Source organism: Panthera onca, chromosome A3 (genome assembly GCF_046562875.1).
Source record: "Panthera onca isolate mPanOnc1 chromosome A3, mPanOnc1 haplotype 2, whole genome shotgun sequence".
NCBI classification, from domain to species: Eukaryota; Metazoa; Chordata; class Mammalia; order Carnivora; family Felidae; genus Panthera; species Panthera onca.
This window is the reverse complement of record NC_138341.1, coordinates 118,196,912-118,214,336: the sequence shown is the minus strand read 5'-3', so window position 1 is coordinate 118,214,336 and position 17,425 is coordinate 118,196,912. Positions and strand designations below refer to the sequence as shown.

Below are 17,425 nucleotides of genomic sequence, written 5' to 3'. Positions count from 1 at the left end.
GTCCTAGTTTCTGAAAGTACAATTAGGACCAAGGCAGACTTAGTTCCTGCTTTCATGGAGCTCACAGTCTACTTGGGAAGACCGATGCTAACCAAACGAATAGTTATTTAAGCACAATTATGTTAAGGGCTACAAAGGAAAAGCACTTGGTACTGGGACATCATCTAACCAGGGTGCCTGACTTCATCGAGAAAACCAGGGAAAGCTTCTGAGGAAGCAACAGTAAAACTAAGACCTTAAGAATGAGTCTGAGAGGGCCTGGTAAAGAAAGGCAAGTGAGATATTTCAGCAGAGGGAACAGCATGTGCAAAGGCCCTGGGAAAGGGAGCCTTCAGGTTTCCTGCACTTTCCAAGCTTGCTTCTTCAAGTGCCTCTCAGTTCTGTGAGCCCAGAGATCCTACTGATACATTTCCTTTGTGCTTAAATTAGCTGAAAGTCTACTGCTTTCCACCAAAGAAATATACACTGTGTACTTTAGGCAGGAATTTTTGGCTACAGTCTGTACCCAGAGTCAACATCAACCCAAGTCTCTCAAATAAACTCCCACCTCAACAGACTCCTTGGCCAGAAAGAAGTTCCTGTGCTGAGTATATGTGGGCTCATCTGGCTTCTCCAAGGAAAAGTCGAGAGTATCCTTTTGTGCAACTAAGGATCGAAAAGCAATCTGATTTCCTTTTTTTGTTTGTTGGTTTAGTTTTGTTGTTGTTGTTGTTGATTCTTTGGAACAAAGCATCGTTCTACAGAGTGCCAGGGGAGCAAAGCCCAGCAGAGTCTCTCAGCCACACTCCGGCACCCATTACCTCCTCCCATCCCCATGTCGGGGGTAATCTCCTGGCATAACCTGAGCCAAAAAGAAAGAAAAAAGAATCTCTGCCCTCTGGGAGTTAAACTCCCCAAGTCTTCTCTTTCCTCAGCCTTACCCATTTCAGTCAATCCTTCTATTTTTAAAGCCAAAATCCCAGGAATCATCCTCAATTCTTTTATTTACCCCCTCACATTTGAGCAGTCATCCAGTGCCGACAGCCCTGCCTCCAAAATACATCACAAATTAGCCCACCTCCCTGTATCACCACGGTCTCCACCCTGGGCCAAGCCACCACCACCTAGACACTTATCTTGGCCTCCCCACTGTCTTCCCACCTCTCCTATTGCTCTCCAATCTGTTTACTTTATAGCTAGAGAGATCTTTTAACACAGAGGGGTTAAAAATGCAGACTTCAGGTCCATGTGGCCTGGAGTCAAATTGAGCTCGATCACCTGTGGCTGTGTGGCCTTAGGCACTTGACTTCATCTCCCCAAATATTCTTTTCCTGGTCATTAAAATAAAGATAATACAATCTGTTCTTTATAGAATTACACTGAAGATTAACAATGTCAACGCTCAGTGTCTGGCACACGGGAAGAGCTTAATACATCATTATTGTTCCTATCATTAATGGGTTGAGGACAGGAAGAATATTAGGCACTTGCCCACATTACCACTAGATGTCGCCAGAGTCCTTGCTAAAATAGCAGCACTTGTTTCCCAAGTCTGGAGCAAAAACAAAACAAAACAAAAAAAAACAAAAAAAACCTTAGAGTTGGAGAAACTGAGGAAAAAACCAGCAGGGACCTCTCAAGTTCATGAAAGCAGGTCCAGGATTCCAAGCCACTGGTCCTGCCCCCTTAAGGATGGCAAATTCCACACCAGGGCTCCCACAGCTCATCCTGCCCCTGGAATAACCTGCTATCCATTTGAACTAACAGGTACCCGTGAGTGCTAACTGCGCGACAGGACCCATTCTAAGCATTTTACAATATGAACTCACTGAATTGCCAGAAATAACTATAAGAGGTAGATTCGAATGTTTTCTTCATTTTATGGATGGGAAAAGTGAGGCACAGGGAGGGTCAGTAAGTTGCTCAAGGACACACAGCTAGAAAATGCAGAGTGGGATTAAAACCCTGGCATTCTGGCTGCAGTCTGTGCTATCCTAGAGCTTACTTCTTTGGTCACCTTGGCAATAATGTTAATTATTACATTTTAAATCTTTTGATATCACATAGCTTCTTTGATGATTTAACAAATCACTGCTGTTCCATTACAGGTTACCTTTCCCCAGTCTATGTCTTGGGAAGGAAACAATGCTGATTTTCAGAAAAAGCGATTGTCAAATGGTGTGATTACATAGGAAATTAAGTATTGTAGTTTCACAAAACATCACTCTATAAACAACATAACCTTTTGCTGATTCTTCATCATTTAGCCCTAAGTTTGCTATCCAGTCCCAACAGAATTCCATGGACTTGGTCACTGGCTAAATTGGAGGCTTGGAGGACAAATGAGAAAGGAAGGAGCTTGGCCAGGTCTTTAATTCATTCACTCATTCATTCATTCCACAGTGACCGCGTCCTACTCCCTGCCTGGCCCTGTACTAGGCTCTGAAGCCAAGAAATGACCCCTACATTAGCCCTGCCCTCAAGGAGCTCACAGTCCAGTGAGAGTTAACAGACAGGAAGTACGCACACATTGGCCCTGCTTAATTGACCGTCTCCCCAGACCGTCTGTAGATGGAGTTTGTCTATTCCCTCCATTCCTAGCATAGTGCCTGGTCCATGTTAGGTACTAGATAAATGTTTGCTGAAATGAATACAAAAGCTCCATGGAGCAGGCAGCAATTCGATCTGGGGCTTTGAGGATTAGAAAACTCTTGACAGGTGAAGACAGAGGAGAGGACGCACCCTCTCAAGAGGAAGAACGACAGGGTCATTGTAGAAAGATCATCCTGGCTTCTGTGCGGAGGATGATGGCTTTGGGTGAGATGCGGGGCACTTAGAGGCTGGTTCAGGGCCCAGGGGTGAGTGGATGGTGGCCTGGACCAAGGCTTTGGAGGTGGGGACAGAAAAGGCCTGATGGAGGATTGAGGAAGGATGGACAAGCCTTGGGGAGTGTGGAGCAGGAAAAAACAGGAGCCGTGGGTGAGTCTGGCTGTCTGGTGGAGCAGAGCAAGTTGGAGAGGACTTGGAAGGAAGTTGAGGTCTGTTGAGCAAAATTTGGGGGCATAAAGACCCTTCAGGTCCCTCAAGTCAGAGCCCAGCTTTGGTGTCATTTCTACCACCTGGAACTGCCGTTGGAGGGTGGAACAGTCTTGTGGATACAGAGGAAGCAAGCCAGCTGGGCAGGAGCCAGCCACATGTGAGTGAGAAGCCCTGCCTCACTTTCTGCAGTTTTCTGGGGCCCCAAGGGGAAGAGGGCTGGCCATGGAGGCTTTGTCAATGCCCAGACCTAGCATGAAGGTTACTGGAAGGCAGAGTCTCTCCAAAAAGTGCCTTCTGATTCTTGCTCGGCAGCACAAACCACATACTGTGGATTGGGAGGACATCGTCCTCTCTTTTATTATATTTTATTTTTCTTGGGCTGTAACACACATAAAGTATATAAAGTCTCCTAATCTTAAGGTATAGCTTGATGAATTTGTGCCCATGTAGTCACCAAGCAGATTAAGATATAGACCTTTTCCAGCATCCCAGAAAAGTCCCTCTTATTCCTTTTCCATCTCTACTCCCCTCCCCGTGACCCAGGTAACTGCTACTCTGATTTCTATCACCGTAAATCATTGTTGCCCACCCTTGAACTTTATATATGAACGGAATCATACTATATGTATTGTTTTTGTGTCTGGGTTCTTTTAGTCAGCTTAATGTCACTGTATGTGATATTAATCCACATATCACATGTCAGTATATTGTACTTTTATATGTATGATATAGTATTCCATTGGACGAACGTGCCATAATTTGTCAGTTCTCCTACTGATGGACATTGAGCTATTTCCAGTTTAAGCTATAAATAAATCTGCTAAAATTCTTTCGTGAGTCTTTTTGTAGACATAGGCACTCATTTCTCTCAGAATGAATACCTAAGTGTGGAAATTCTAGGTCACGGCAGAGGTGTATGTTCGGATTTAGTAGAAACCGTCGGTTATCAGAAGTGGCTGTACCAATTTCCTCTCTCACCAGCTGTATGCAAGAATTTCGGTGGCTGCACGTCCTTGTCTCTACTCCGAGACTCCTCTTTTCTTCCAGTGTTGGATACTGGAACACCAGAGATTGGAATGGGTGCATTGATCCCTCAGCCCATTAGCAGCAAGACAGACAGAGGCCACATCCAGTTTGTTTCTCAGCTGGGGGAGGAGTGGACATCTTGATGTGGATGTGACTCTAGGAACTGGGGTAGTCATCTTATGACCATGAGCATGAAATCATCATGAGGATAGCAGATCAAAGATGGAATTAAACCTGGGAGATGGAATGTCCATGATGACACTGCACTGCCAAGCCACTCAATTAATTTGCCATTGGGTGGCAGCCTTCTTATGTTTAAGCCAATTGATTTGTGGATTTTTTTTTTTTTGTGTGGTTTTCTTTGTTTGTTTTGTTTTGTTGGCGTGGGTAGGGGACTTATAAAGGATATAGTCTATTAGCCCTCCTTTTAACCAAACCCAGTGGTGCCATTTCTGTCCTCTACAGCAATCAGCCCCACTGAGCACTTTCTCCTTCTTGAAACCTTTTCGTTGGGATCCCATATTCACCTGGTCTTCCTCCTACCTGTCTGGACACTGCTTCTCAGCTTCCTTTCTTGGCTCCTCCTCCTCTGTCTACTTTTTTTTTTTTTTTTGTTTTGTTTTTTAAATCTATCTTCCCTCCCTTGGGATCTCATCCAGCATCATGATCCCATCCATCACCTGTGTGCCGATGTTACCCAAATATGAATCTCCAGCCCAGACCTCTCTTCTGAGCTCATCTCATATAAAAATGCCTGTTGACCCTCTCCACCTAGATGTTGCCCAGGCATTTCAGATTTGCCTTCTCAAAGTCAAACTCTGTATCCTCTCCCTCAATTTGATCCTTCTTCAGGTTTCACTACCTTAGGGAAGGGCTCTTGACTCCTTCCTACTCAAGGCAAAAACCTAGATGTTATTGCCATTGCCTTAGCACACACCCACATGCAATCTTTCATCCTTTACTTCTCTACCTCCCCAAACCGCCACCCTGAGTCATTGTTACTTTGCAGCTAGAAAGTTGCAACAGCCTTCTAACTGGTCCCCCCACACCTGCTCCCAACTGTCTTCCAAGCCCTGCAGCCAGGGTAGCGTTTCAAAAATCCAAATTTGTTATCATTCCCCTTATGAAAATGGCTCCTCATTACTCTCAGGATAAAATCCAAATTCATTTGGTACCATTACCTGCCCTACTCCTTGCTCATCCCTCATGCCCCTCCCCCCCCCCCCCCCCCCCGCCCCCAATCCTTCCCACCTCATCTGGCACAAATGGTTCTTTCTGCTTAGTGCATTTCCCCTCTTACTCTTGCCCTGCACAACTCCTAACTGTCCTTGGTTTCTCAATCTAAATGCCAGCTTCGCAAGGATGATCCACCCTTACCCTCACCCTATGGCAGGACCCCATTCATTTTTCATAATCCTCCTTACTTTCCCACCGCGCATCCCATGCTGCATAACTATATATTGATTTGATTAATATTATTGACACATAGTGATTATTTGGTGACTCTCTTTCCTCCTCCACCCGCCGCCCCTACACTTCACCCCACTAGAATGGCAGGTTGGAGCAGTGTCTAAGCCACCCTCCACTCCACTTGCTTTTAGCAATGCATTTAACAGAGAGTAAGCGCTCAAGGAATGCGCTTAATTAGCTGATAAATGACTCATTCAATCCCCCATAACAACGCTGTGGAGTAGGCATTTCATCAGACCTAGGGAAGCTGGGTGAGAACCGGGGTAGGCAAGTTGCCCGAGGTATAGTGAAAGCGGAGGAATCAGGTCCTGCCCCACGTCTGGTCTTAAATTCTGAACCTGGTTTTTCCGCTCCTGAACTTTGGCCGCTTGGTGAAAGAGCCAGGGAGGGGTAGGACTTTGAGCCACAGGAAGGTTTTCCCGGATGACACGGGTGATCCGCATGGGGCATTGGAATCAAGAGTTCACCCACGGAAACTAAGGAACGCCCCCTCCGCTCTCAAAGAGTAAGGATCACAATCTGCTGCATATGCATGAGGGGACCATGAAACCGTGATTCGGGACTACCCAAGACGCGCCTGATTGAAAATTCTTCGGGCTTGAAGACTTGAGAACCTCCAGAATTCCTCACACATACATAGCAAGTTTTCAAAGGCTCATATAAAGCGGATGTTGAGGGAATATCGGGTGAGGACGACCCAGGTTTGGGTCTTTTGATCAGGCGTCTGCTGGAGGCAGCCCGATCCCAGGAGGGGTCCTCGGTCTGCTCCACTAGAAGACGAAGGGGGCGTCTCCCCGGCTTCCTGCGGCGTCGGCGGAGAGCTGAGGTGGAGGCAGGCTGCGGCAGCGAAGGCGACAGTGGCGGAGGCGCCATGGCAGGGCTCGCAGGTACCGTGGCGTCGGCCTCCTGGGGACGGGATAAGAGGCCCTCAGTGCGGCGGTGCCGCCATGTTGTCCCCTCGGGGTCACCTTAGGCGTCGCCCGGTCCCTTTCTGGGGTTTTCCTTCCGCGCACCCTGGGGGCCACCCCTGTCCGGTGTCACGTGATTGCCCTGTGTGGCCCCAGCCTGGGCCTTGGGGGTCCCTTTCCGGCCCGAGGGCGGGTCACCGGACCCCTGGGTCTCGGTCTGGCCTCCAAGGTCAGCGCTCGCCTGTCTGTTCCCAGGAAGGGACAGACAGAGCCGGGGAGCGCGGAGCTGAGGGGCGCGACTACCGCGTCTTCGGCCCGGGGCCCACGGCAGGGGTCCCGGGTTCTGAGAGTCCTGCCACTCTGTCCCCGCCACTTAAATCGCATTTTTTAAATCAGAAGGGGCGTGGGGGAGAGGGGAGAGAGGGGTCTTCCCCACACATACAGGCACCCGCTTTGGTGTCTGAGGTGATGAGGTAATAGGTTGACGCTCTGCCTTGAGTCGCGGGTGCTTCTCACTCCCTCGTAACTTTTCAGGTCTGGACACCCGTTCCCTTTTCTCCAGTGTATATGGGGAGTGGCCCTCAAGGGCAGCTGAAGGAACGGAATGCCTGGCACACCCGTGGCCTAGAAAGAAGAATGGGGGCTGGGGAACAGTTGCTTTTTCCTTCCCCCTTCCCCCGTCCCAACCTTCTGTAAATTCCTTCCAGGCCTCCGTGTTCCTTTTCAACGCTAAATGTTGGGACAGCCTGGGGTCTGTCCTGGGGAGGAAATGATCTTTCTGTTTATAGGTTCGGATCGTGTTTTATCCCTTTCAGGGAACTGGTGTGTTGGGAACAGCTTCTGTTTGCCCTGCCTGACACGGTCCAACCATCCCCTCAGCCTTCTGGACGGCAACACCAAAGCCAGGACCAAAAAAAAAAAAAAAAAAGTTCCAGCTTAAGTGCTAATGCCAAGTGTTAGATCTTGTCTATGTGTTTGTTTCAAATCAGACAGACTAATTAATGTCAAACAAATCTGTTAGGAGATTCAGAGGCCTGGTCAGTTTCCAGTGACCAGATCAATTCCATAGCTGAAATTGGTCTTGTTAGAATTGCTGCCAGAAACAGCTTAACCTTTTATCTGTAACGTGTTGTTTCAGAGAGGAATCTGGAAGTCTGGGTTTGGCTGTCTTTTTTGTTGTTCTCTTATCTTCGAAACATATGCATTCCATTTCAAGCCTGTCACTGTGTGCTATATACCAAGGATCATGCGTTGCCTGCCTCTTTGACTTCCTGTTCTGGGAATGCTCAGGAATCGGGATCCTGCCGGGGGTACGGGCCCTGTGGGAGGGAGAAGGGGCGGAAGGGAGGGCGAACCAGATCCTTCTCAGAGAAGGTGGTGACCTGTCTCTGGGGCAAATAGAGGAAGTCAGAGGTCACCAGGGAAAAAGAGCGTGTTGCTAAACCAATGTTTTGTGTGGTGTGTGCACGCTTGTGCACATTTAAATCTCGGGGGGTAAAACTAACTGCAAATTCAGAATTTCACTTTAGGATGCTGGCTGCTGAGTAGACACAGTTTGAAAATAGGTGATCTAGCACATGGCTCTCGGCAAACCTGCTCCCTCATCCAACCCAGGTGTAATGAGCTGTGGCTGTCCTGCATGAAGCTTGGGAAACGCTCCGCCCCCTCAGTCACAACCCAGATGCTCCACGGATAGAGATGACACTGTCACATAGCACCCCACACCTCTGAAAGCCACGGTACCCAAGCCCTCCTGGAGCTTAACCTGACTGCTTAGGCTGAGACACTAACATCTTCTTGGGGTATTAGTGCCAAGGATCGTGCCCGTTGGTGTCCTGCAAAGCCATTCCAATCCCCTCACAACTCATCTGCTGTATCCTTGGTCTCACAGGGGCAAAGCCTTGTGGTGGTGGCAGAAACAGTTTAGGAAGAAGGGAGGCCTGTGGACTAAGGGTCTTGCAATGAAACTCTAGTGATTTTCAACTTCTATCATTGCTCTCTATCAGAATAAAATGTTTTCATGGTACTGCTTCTGGAAAAATTTTTGTAAACAAGGTGTGTCTGGGCCAGACTTCTAGGCACCACACAGGAATAGAAAGTGAACGCATTCCCTCTGTCTTCTCCAGTGGGCTGTGTTTGCTGCCAGAACATGAGGGTTTGGGGGATGAGGGGTGAAAGTGGAAGAGTAGACATTGCACACTCAAGCTACCCATGTGGATGCAGGCCACCAGGACAGCCCTTGCCTGGAAGTCTGTCATCTCACCATGCCACACGGATGGACGGATGGACAGATGGAGCGGCCCCACAGGTGGGCTTTGCCAAGATTATCTAGAAAGCCCCCGGGCTGCCAGCAGCCTCCTGGCTTTTAAAGGGGGCACAGGAGGCTAAGGGGAGAATGCTGTGTCCAGAGCAGCCAGACCCTTGCATGCCCGTCTACCTGAACCTGGCTGCCTTATAACTGGGCTGAGGTTAGAGCATCTGGGACAGTGGGGCTGTGGGCACACCCCTCAAAGGCTCTGAGGGGAGGCAGCCTTCATTGAAAACACATGGGGAAATGTTCATGGTTCTGTGGGTTTAGTGTGGAAAACCACAGAAACTCCCAGTCGAGGCCTGCCAAGGTACAGCTTCGGAAGGGAGGTGTGGGCATTGCCTGCTGATGAGTCACCCCGGGGCAAGAGGAGACCTGTCTCACCTTCAGGCTATAGTACAAGCGGGAGCCACCCAGCCTAAGGAAGATGGAGTCTCTCATTATACATCCCTACCCCAATCCTGAGGAGTCCTGATTGGCACTTTGGTGACAGAATGTTTCTAGAATCCTGGAGTTCACTGGGATCTTAGCAGCCCTTTTACAGAGGGGAGCTAAAGGTGAGGGGTAGGAGGTAACCTGGCCAGCTTCCCTGGGCTGATTGATGATAAAGCCCAATACCGGAACTGAGGTCTGCCCCCTCCACCCACGTAATTCTCTGATGCTGTACTGAAGTTATAGATGCCTCTAGAGGTGGTTGCAGTGGGTTTAGAAACAAGGGGGTGCTCAGAAGAGGGGAAACATTATCTGGCTCAGGGTGGGCAAGGTGCTTTGTGCCCCAGAAGTGTTTGTGACAACTGTGACTAAGGGATTTGAGGAAGTGGCAGAGAGAGAGAGATTTATGGCCCTCCAGATTCTCCCTTGGTGTTGACCCAGGAACAGGTGTATAGTGACAGGGACACATGAAGCCAGAGACAAGGCTGAACAGGCGGCAGGGCCATTTGGTGAGGCAGTCAGCTGACCATGCGAAAGGAGTCCTGAGTCACTCAGGAGTGAAAGAGGGGAGAGAGAAGTGAGGAGCCAGCCAGCCCACCTACCCTGACATGACAGGGGAGAGCCCAGGGCCAGGGACCTGGTAAGCACCCCTAAAAATACGGAGGCTAATTCCTACAGAAGTGAAGAACCCACTCATGGAGAGATCTGGAGAGTAGTAGCGGGGCAGGGCAGAATGCCCTTGCAGTGGTCCTGGTAGAGGTTATATGGCCTAGAGGGATAAGCTGGGCAGGGGAGGCACCACACCATACCTCTTATCCCATACTCATTAAGCCAGTGCCTACCCTGCCAGTGCCCATTTCCTTGGGGCTCCTGGATGGAGATAAAATTTTGTGTTGTAAAGTCCTGATCGTCCCTTGGTCCTTAGCACCCCATCTTGAGGGCTACTCCCACCTGTTGCCTCCCATCTTTCCTGCTGATTACCTGCCACGGCCCCTTATTCCAGGACAGTGAAGGCACCCACCCCTCTGGGGAGGGGAGATGGTCCCTGATTCTGAGACCACAAACTGAGATGTAGACTTTTCTCTTTGGAGTGGGGGAAGTGGTCCTTTTTCTCAAAACAGCGTTAAATGAAGTTGGAACTGAGTGTGTGAGGGTCCCAGCTTATTCCCATTTTGTTGCCTCCCCCTCCCTCCCTCTCCCAAGTAGTGTGCCGCCGCACCCCCCCCCCCCCCCCACAGGGGGTGCATCAGCCCGGTCTTAGGAGTATGTTTCGAAGCTGCAAAGGAGTCACAGGAGACAGCTGTTTGGTGCACCTCCACCACCCCGCAGGGTCCTAGGACACTGTGCGAGATGGGGGAGGTACTGGTTTTTTATTTTTTGTAGAGGTGGTCCCTGTCCTCCAGGAGCTTACAATCTAGCTGGGGAGACACAACTAATGCACACTTATACAATCAGTACAATTAGCGATTACCACAATATTGACCACAATTGCGTGAGACCAGGGAAAGCAAGATCAGTGAGGGGCTAGGGGCTCGGAGAAGGTGTTTTAGTAAAGATGGGACTCATTTACTGGTTGAATAAGTCCAAATTTAGTGACATTTCTTTGGGGTGGGCTTAGAAGGCAGTGGCGGGGGGGGGGAAGGGGAATCGAGGGAGCAAAGGCAGCAAGGCTGGAATGCACGTGTTGTAGGCAAGGGACAGTGAGAGGGCCCCACTCTATTTCTTAACCCTCTTCCCTCACTCTTGCCCTCCAGTCCCGCCACACAGGCACGCAGTTGGCGCCTTGTCTGCTGCATCGAGATTCAGGGCTTCCGCTGGTGATGATGGAATGTCCATTCTGCTGGCTGGTATGGTTGTCTGGATCTCTGTGGTGGGGCCTGCTGGCATGGCCATGGCTGCGGGGCTGGGTTGGCGTTGTCCCAACTTGGTCCAGATCAGAATGCATTGCCTGTGCCCAGATCTCGGGGGTCTGCTCCCCCCACCCCCCTCCTCCCTCTACCCCACCCAGTGGTCAGAGGGGCGCAAAGGGGTTTGGAAGGGATCTGGTATTGTCGTCATTGTCGGTGCTGCTTCTCCGGGGGCCTACCGGCCCCTCACTGACCTTGGCAAATGCTCCTCTGGCGAGAGAGCACAGGGGACCCCCCATTCCTGCGCGGCACTGGCTCCCATGCTGGCCGAGAAGCACAGGAGCACCTGGTGACGCGGCCGCCCAGGGCTGGGGGTTGGGGCCTCAGTTGGGGGCTCGCTGCCGGCGCTCTCCCAACACCTGCCGCCCGGTCCTCGACACCGTGTACGCCAGCTTCTGCAGAGAGTACCTGAACACCTGCGGTGAGAGACCCAGGACCTGCCCTTAGAGGCAGGTACCTGCAGCGAGTCTGCAGCGCTGCCGTGCCCGCCCCCGCCACCTCCCCCCCCCCCCCCCCCTGCCCCGCCTGCCTGTCGGACTTCGAGAGGCAGGCGCGGGCGCAGCTTGTCCACGAGTCAGGGCAGCTGGAGCTTTTCCAACTGTGCTGAAGGCTGCATGGCAGCAAGCTGATTGGACCCACAACTTAGGTATACCTCACTTCTCGCAATGGGCTGTGTCCCTGGAGGATTCCGAAAAGCGAATCCTACCCAGTAAATGCAGCATTCCAGGAACACCTTAAAGGAAATATGCGATTCCTTTGGCAAAGGGATTCCTTTAGCAGGGAATTCTTCCTGCAAGGGGGTGCTTTTAGGGTAAACGATTTTATGGGCAAAGTGCTTTCTTCTGATTTATTAATTTTTACAAAGCACTTTGTCTCTATGATTTCTTTTTTAAATACAGTGAATTGTCCTTTATTGGGAGCGCTTTTTTTCTCTTCCATTTCTCCTGCAAAGAACCTTTTCTAATTGTTTTCTTCAAAGCGCTTTTATCCGATTCATTTTTTCTGTTAGCTCCTTTGTCTAATTTTTTTCTGCAATGCGCTTTTTATCTAGTGCATTTTTTTTCTGCCAAGTGCTTTTACCAGATTTATTTTTCCTGCAATGCGCATTTTCTCTAATTCATTTTTCCCGCGAATTACTTTTCTTTAATTCGTTGTGGGTTTTTTATGAAGTGCTTTTTATTTTTTCTCTGAGAAGTGCCTTTTTCTAACTTATTTCTCATCCCACCTTCGCAAGCGCTATATATGTTTTTAAAAGACAATTTCCCCGCAATGCGCAATTTTTTAAGACGGAAAATTCTGCTATGCGAGGGTAAAGTCTCTTCGCAAAACAGGAGTGCCCCGCCTCCCTCCTGGGGTCGAGTCTGGGTGTAGCGGGTTTTTCTTACCGCGTTGGTCGCTAAGAGCCTTGGCGATCATCAGTGGCTGGCGCCCGCCGCGCCCCAACTCTTTGTTCCCGGCCGGGCGCGGGCGCACTGGGAAGGGTCTGAGCGTGGAGGAGGGCGCAAGGAACGGGCGGGGGCATGCGGTGCCGACCGCGGCACTCGGGCAGGCAGGGATCGCGGCAATACGGATAGGACGGGTCTGGGAGGCGGCAATTGCGACGTGGGCTTGCCGGTTAAGGGGGCGCGCATCCGGACCCCTCTCCCACCCGGAACCTGGGCACACTTACCTGCAGTAGCACGCGGAAAATGTACCAGCCGATGATGAGCAGCTCAGCTGAAGCTGCCGCCACTGCCGCCATGGTTCCAAGAGTGGTGGGTGAGTGGTTGAGAGCGAGCGCGGTTCGCCGAGGTCCGCCGGTCTCGGAGTCCGCTGTTGGGCGCACTGCCGCAGCCGCCGTGGCCGCGCCTTAAGTATCCGCCCGCCACCCAAGTGCGCATGCGCGCTTGGGGGTGTCCATGAGGAGGGGTGGCCGGGGGCGCTCCTCATTCGCCGGGAGAGGAAAAAAATAATCCATCTGCTCTTTCCACACCGACCCCCGCCTCCTGAGTTCCATCTTAGCCCCTTTCCAGAAGATTCCGCTGTGCCGCTTTTGAATTTTAGTGTAAAATGGAGGGGAACTGCAACTCTTGAGAAGCGCAAAGGGTTAGGGTAGGGGATGCACGTCTTTGGTGTGGAACCCCTCCCTCTCCGAGCCGTGGCCTGCAGATTTAAGCCCAGTGTCCCGTGACGCGCCAGAACCCACCTTGGGCATGGATGGGAAACCAGGAAAACATAATTTAGAGATCATCTGCCCCGCAGAGCAAATAAAAGGTGCCCCTTCCTGGAGCCTTGGCTTCACAGGCCCCTGGTCAGTACTCTTCTAATATTTGATGTGCTGTAAGCCTACATTCTCTCGGCTTCACAAGAGTCCCTGAGCACATAACCTTTCCCTCATTCCTCGCGTCCCGCTTCGTACGGTTACTACCACGGTGACTATTGTAGGAAAGTGAGCCAGAGCATTGAGCTCTAGGCGCAAAAGTGGTAGTCCCCGGGTATCTACCTTGTGGGAGGGATGCAAGAGGGATTGGTGCCTTTGTGTGCGTGGAAGGAATGGGATGAGCTTACCGAGAAGTGGTCGGAAAGTGCTGTGGGATAGTTTTCTGCTGGACAGGTCTTTTCAGCCTCCCTCTTCTGCTCCCCTCCCCCCAGGCCCTGGTAGGTCTTAACACAGCCAGGGAGGCTCTTTGTACCCGTTGCGCTGGGTGGCTGCAGCCTGGAATGGGGTTTTGCTACCGCCACCAGAGGGTTATGGCTGCCGCAGCTCCATTTCCAGGCACAGCGGGAAGACCTGAACGCGGTCTGGGAGCTCAGCCCCAGCGCACTGGTGGCCTGCCGCTCCAGAGCGCCTCTCCAGCAAGCTGCCTAGCACAGGGGCCAACTGGCATTTGCCCCTGTGTGGATAGAAAATTAATTTTGATTAAAAGCTCACAGAGGTCAGGTTCTATACGGTTGCCAGCAGCAGATGGAAAGTGTAAGTGATCCAAGCGAGGTCGGTGTGGATGAAGTAGCATGGTGATTTTTTTTTTTTTTTTTTTTTTTTATGTTGACTTTCGAAGAAGTTGGCTGGTTTGGACAAAATGATGCTGGGCTGCCATCTTAAACAAAATATTTGGTAGTGCCATCGCTGCGGCTTCGCAGAGCATGCAAAGATCCATTGCCTGCAAACTCCAGCCGGCAGCACGCTGCTCTAGTTCTCCCCTGAGCACCTGCTATGATAGATACTAGATACAGAATCCTATTCTTATTACTTAGGGGTACAGCACTGAGCCCATGGCCATCCATGGCAACCACAGGGCGGTATTGTGAGGTCTGGGCCCTTTGAGGACGGGCTGCAGCCCCAGGAGGCGATACATGATCTCTGCTGGGCAGGGCCCAGGCAAAGCCAGTCCACTGTGCCGGACCTGCCCGAAGAGCCCTCTGGCCCAACCCCGACAAGCCTAGGGGAGACACCCCAGGAGGCTTCCTGGACAGGTGATGTGGAGAGGAGTAGACTTCCATGGGTGGGCAGGGAGGAAAGGGCATTCACATTTGCTGTTGTTAACCATGATCCATTTTCCCAAATAAGTATACATTCTGTTCCTGTTTTTTTTTTTTTTTTTTTTTTTTGTCTGTCTGTCTGTCTGTCTGTTTTTTGTCTGTTTGTCTGTTGTGTTGACTTTTCTCTTCAGGATCCCTGCTGCCTTGGTGATCCCGGGCTGACAGCCAGAGAGCACAGCGGCTCAGCTCCTGGAGAGTGAGGGTTGAAGAAAGCGGAGGGCAGCTGCCTGCGCCCGCTGGCTCCCATTGGGTCGGTTCCTGCAGCGGTGCCCGGTGGCCTTGGTGAAGGCCCTGCCCGGCAGAGATCATGTATTGCCTCCAGTGGCTGCTGCCCGTCCTCCTCATCCCCAAGCCCCTCAACCCCGCCCTGTGGTTCAGCCACTCCATGTTCATGGGCTTCTACCTGCTCAGCTTCCTTCTGGAGCGGAAGCCTTGCACGATTTGTGCCTTGGTTTTCCTGGCAGCCCTGTTCCTCATCTGCTATAGCTGCTGGGGAAACTGTTTCCTGTACCACTGCTCTGATTCCCCGCTTCCGGAATCGGCGCACGACCCCGGCGTTGTGGGCACCTAACAGCCTGCCCTGTTAGCTTTCCAAGGAAGCAGAAGATGGGAGGGGAGGCATTGACATAGGTCATAAAGCATTGGAGTTTCAAATCCCGCAGCCCCGCGGGTGCCACATTCCTGACGGCGCCTTTTTTGGCCTGTGATGTTTTATCCTTATAATGTGAATAATGGCACTGACCGGTGCTTTTATTGTAGAGTCCTATAGTCGTGGGTGGTCTTGTGATTGTGTGTGTTCTGTCCCCATCTCGGTTCCTCCCCTCGCTCCCCAAGGCTGGCAGGATGGTCACCCCCCTCGCCTCATTCCTGCGAGGAGTCTGCACCCATCCTGGTCAACCGTCCCGGCATGACCTGGGCAGATAAAATGCCAGTCTCGTCACCTCTGTGAGCCCTCCTTGTCAGGGTCTCTTCCCTTCCCAGAATGTTACCAACCCCTCAGTCCCTCTCCCGGTTTCCCTTTAGTTCTCTTCTGCCCCTTTCCTTTTTGGGGGAGCGCCTGTCCAAGACAGGGCTCATTTTTGCACTTATCTCGAATTTAAAGAGATTGCTGACGCCCGAGAGCCTCGCTTTTTCATCCTTCTTTCCCCGGTCAGCAGGCTAGACAGAAACATGTCTTGACTGTTTGTTGTCCACAGATCTCCGGTATTTTCTCCACTTCATTTTTAAGAAAGAAGTAACAGGGACTTGTTGCTCTTTCACCTGCGTTTCTGGGCTCATGCTTACCAGCCCAGCCTCACTTTCTTTGCCCTTCCTCCTGCCTTTCTCAACTGTCCCGAGGAGGGGGGGCCTCATCGTGTCTCCTGTGCATGCTCTGCAGGATTGAGGTGTGGTGTGTCCACGTAGATCTAGCAGTCCCCAGCTGAGTGAATGGAAGAGTACTCGTGTGTTTTTTCATAACAGCCATGATCCCCTTGATAGGTGTTTGAATATATTTTGGTGTGCCGTGAGTGTGTGTGTGTATGTGTGTGTGTGCGTGTACAAATACATGTGTATATTCCTTTTAAAGAAGCTTTATCGAACGTGTTCTGATTTTGAGGTTTAGCAACAGCTAGCTATAGCAGGTGCCGCTGCAGTTTTTATTTAGCATGGGGATTGCAGGGTGACCAGCACGCTGGACTCCGAGGTGGTTCAGACAAGACAGAGAGGAGCAGTGGCCATCATCCTCGTGCCAGGAGCTCCTTCAGTCCTGCGCATATAGACTGTACGTTACGAAGAATACACAGGAAGACTTTGTGACTGTCACTTGCTTTTTGCTTTTTCTGCGCTTCAGTAACAAGTGTTGGCAAACGAGACTTTCTCCTGGCCCCTGCCCACCGGGGACTAGCATGGTTGTCCGTCCAGTCTAAATCATCCATCCTTCTCTTGCCTGAGTGGGAAGGGTGGTGGGCCAGGCAGAGGACAGAACTGGAGGCAGTCCATCTAGGGAATGGGACCGTGAGGCCACACTTGTGGAACATTTGGACTGCCATTCTGGAGCTTTTATTTCTGGTGTGTTCGTTGCACAGCTGTTTGAAATGTTTAATAAAGCTTTATAAACTTTACTTTGTGGTTTTATGTGGCTGCAGTCCATTTGGGTCGTGGTGTTGGATTTCTAAGTTGGTGGGGGACAGAGGGTAGCATGGAGGGGCTGAGTCCTTGGCGCCAGAGTACCTTAGCCCGAAAATTTGATCTGCTCTCTGGAGAGCAGATGGTGGGGTTGGGGGAGGGGGAGCAGGGGGCAGGCCAGGCGGTGAACAGGAGGGAGTCTCAAAGTTTTTAGAGATGAGACATTTGTGTTTCTCAGCTCCCATGGCTTCTCGCCTGAAACTGTTTCCCTCCATAGGAGATTTGAGTAACCGATCCCTTGACAAACAACTTAGGACAGCTGGAGCTCTAATCATCAAGGATTTTTATGGTGCTGCTTTTGAAGTAAAAATAAAGTGAAACCCCTTATGGCATTTCAAGTGGAAAAATAAATAAGGCTGGCCTCCAACCAGAGGGCTTACGGTGATGGCTGGAAGTGCGAGAGTGTTGCGGGTCCCTGTCGTTGATGGGCACATGCTCCTGTGACTGTGACCTTTGAGACGGAGTGAGTAGCTTGTCAGGGGCCTGTGCTGGGTGTCCACCTCTCAATGTCTTTTCCTTCTAGAAAACATAACTGGAGCACTGCCTGTCCAAAGCACAGTGCTGTTGTAAGGGTTTATTGAAATAACAGTTATGAAAGGGCTTTGGTAATTTCATAGAAGGTCACATGTTTTACCTAGATTTTTAATTTATTGCTGTAAAGTTTTGTGCAG

At 50.8% G+C, this 17,425-nt stretch overlaps 2 protein-coding genes across 4 annotated transcripts; one reads left to right on the top strand and one right to left on the bottom strand.

The window, feature by feature from the left end:
- Window positions 1-6,276: 6,276 nt before the first annotated feature.
- On the top strand, window positions 6,277-16,690 carry BLCAP (BLCAP apoptosis inducing factor). The gene is made up of 2 exons (XM_060617316.3): window positions 6,277-6,401; window positions 14,720-16,690. Exon 2 carries the CDS (start codon window positions 14,896-14,898, stop codon window positions 15,157-15,159), a length of 264 nt encoding a protein of 87 aa, XP_060473299.1. The 5' UTR covers window positions 6,277-6,401; window positions 14,720-14,895; the 3' UTR covers window positions 15,160-16,690.
- On the bottom strand, window positions 10,466-12,904 carry NNAT (neuronatin). Of its 3 annotated transcripts, none has more exons than XM_078444082.1 (3): window positions 12,739-12,904; window positions 11,727-11,802; window positions 10,466-11,485 (listed from the first exon to the last, which is right to left on the bottom strand). In XM_078444082.1, the coding sequence occupies exons 1-3, from the start codon at window positions 12,808-12,810 to the stop codon at window positions 11,256-11,258; spliced, it is 378 nt and encodes a 125-aa protein (XP_078300208.1). In that variant the 5' UTR covers window positions 12,811-12,904; the 3' UTR covers window positions 10,466-11,255. The 3 variants fall into 3 exon arrangements, with proteins under 3 accessions (XP_078300208.1, XP_078300206.1, XP_078300207.1); XM_078444080.2 differs by having other exon boundaries at window positions 11,270-11,485; window positions 11,722-11,802; XM_078444081.2 differs by lacking the exon at window positions 11,727-11,802 and having other exon boundaries at window positions 11,270-11,485.
- Window positions 16,691-17,425: the final 735 nt, after the last annotated feature.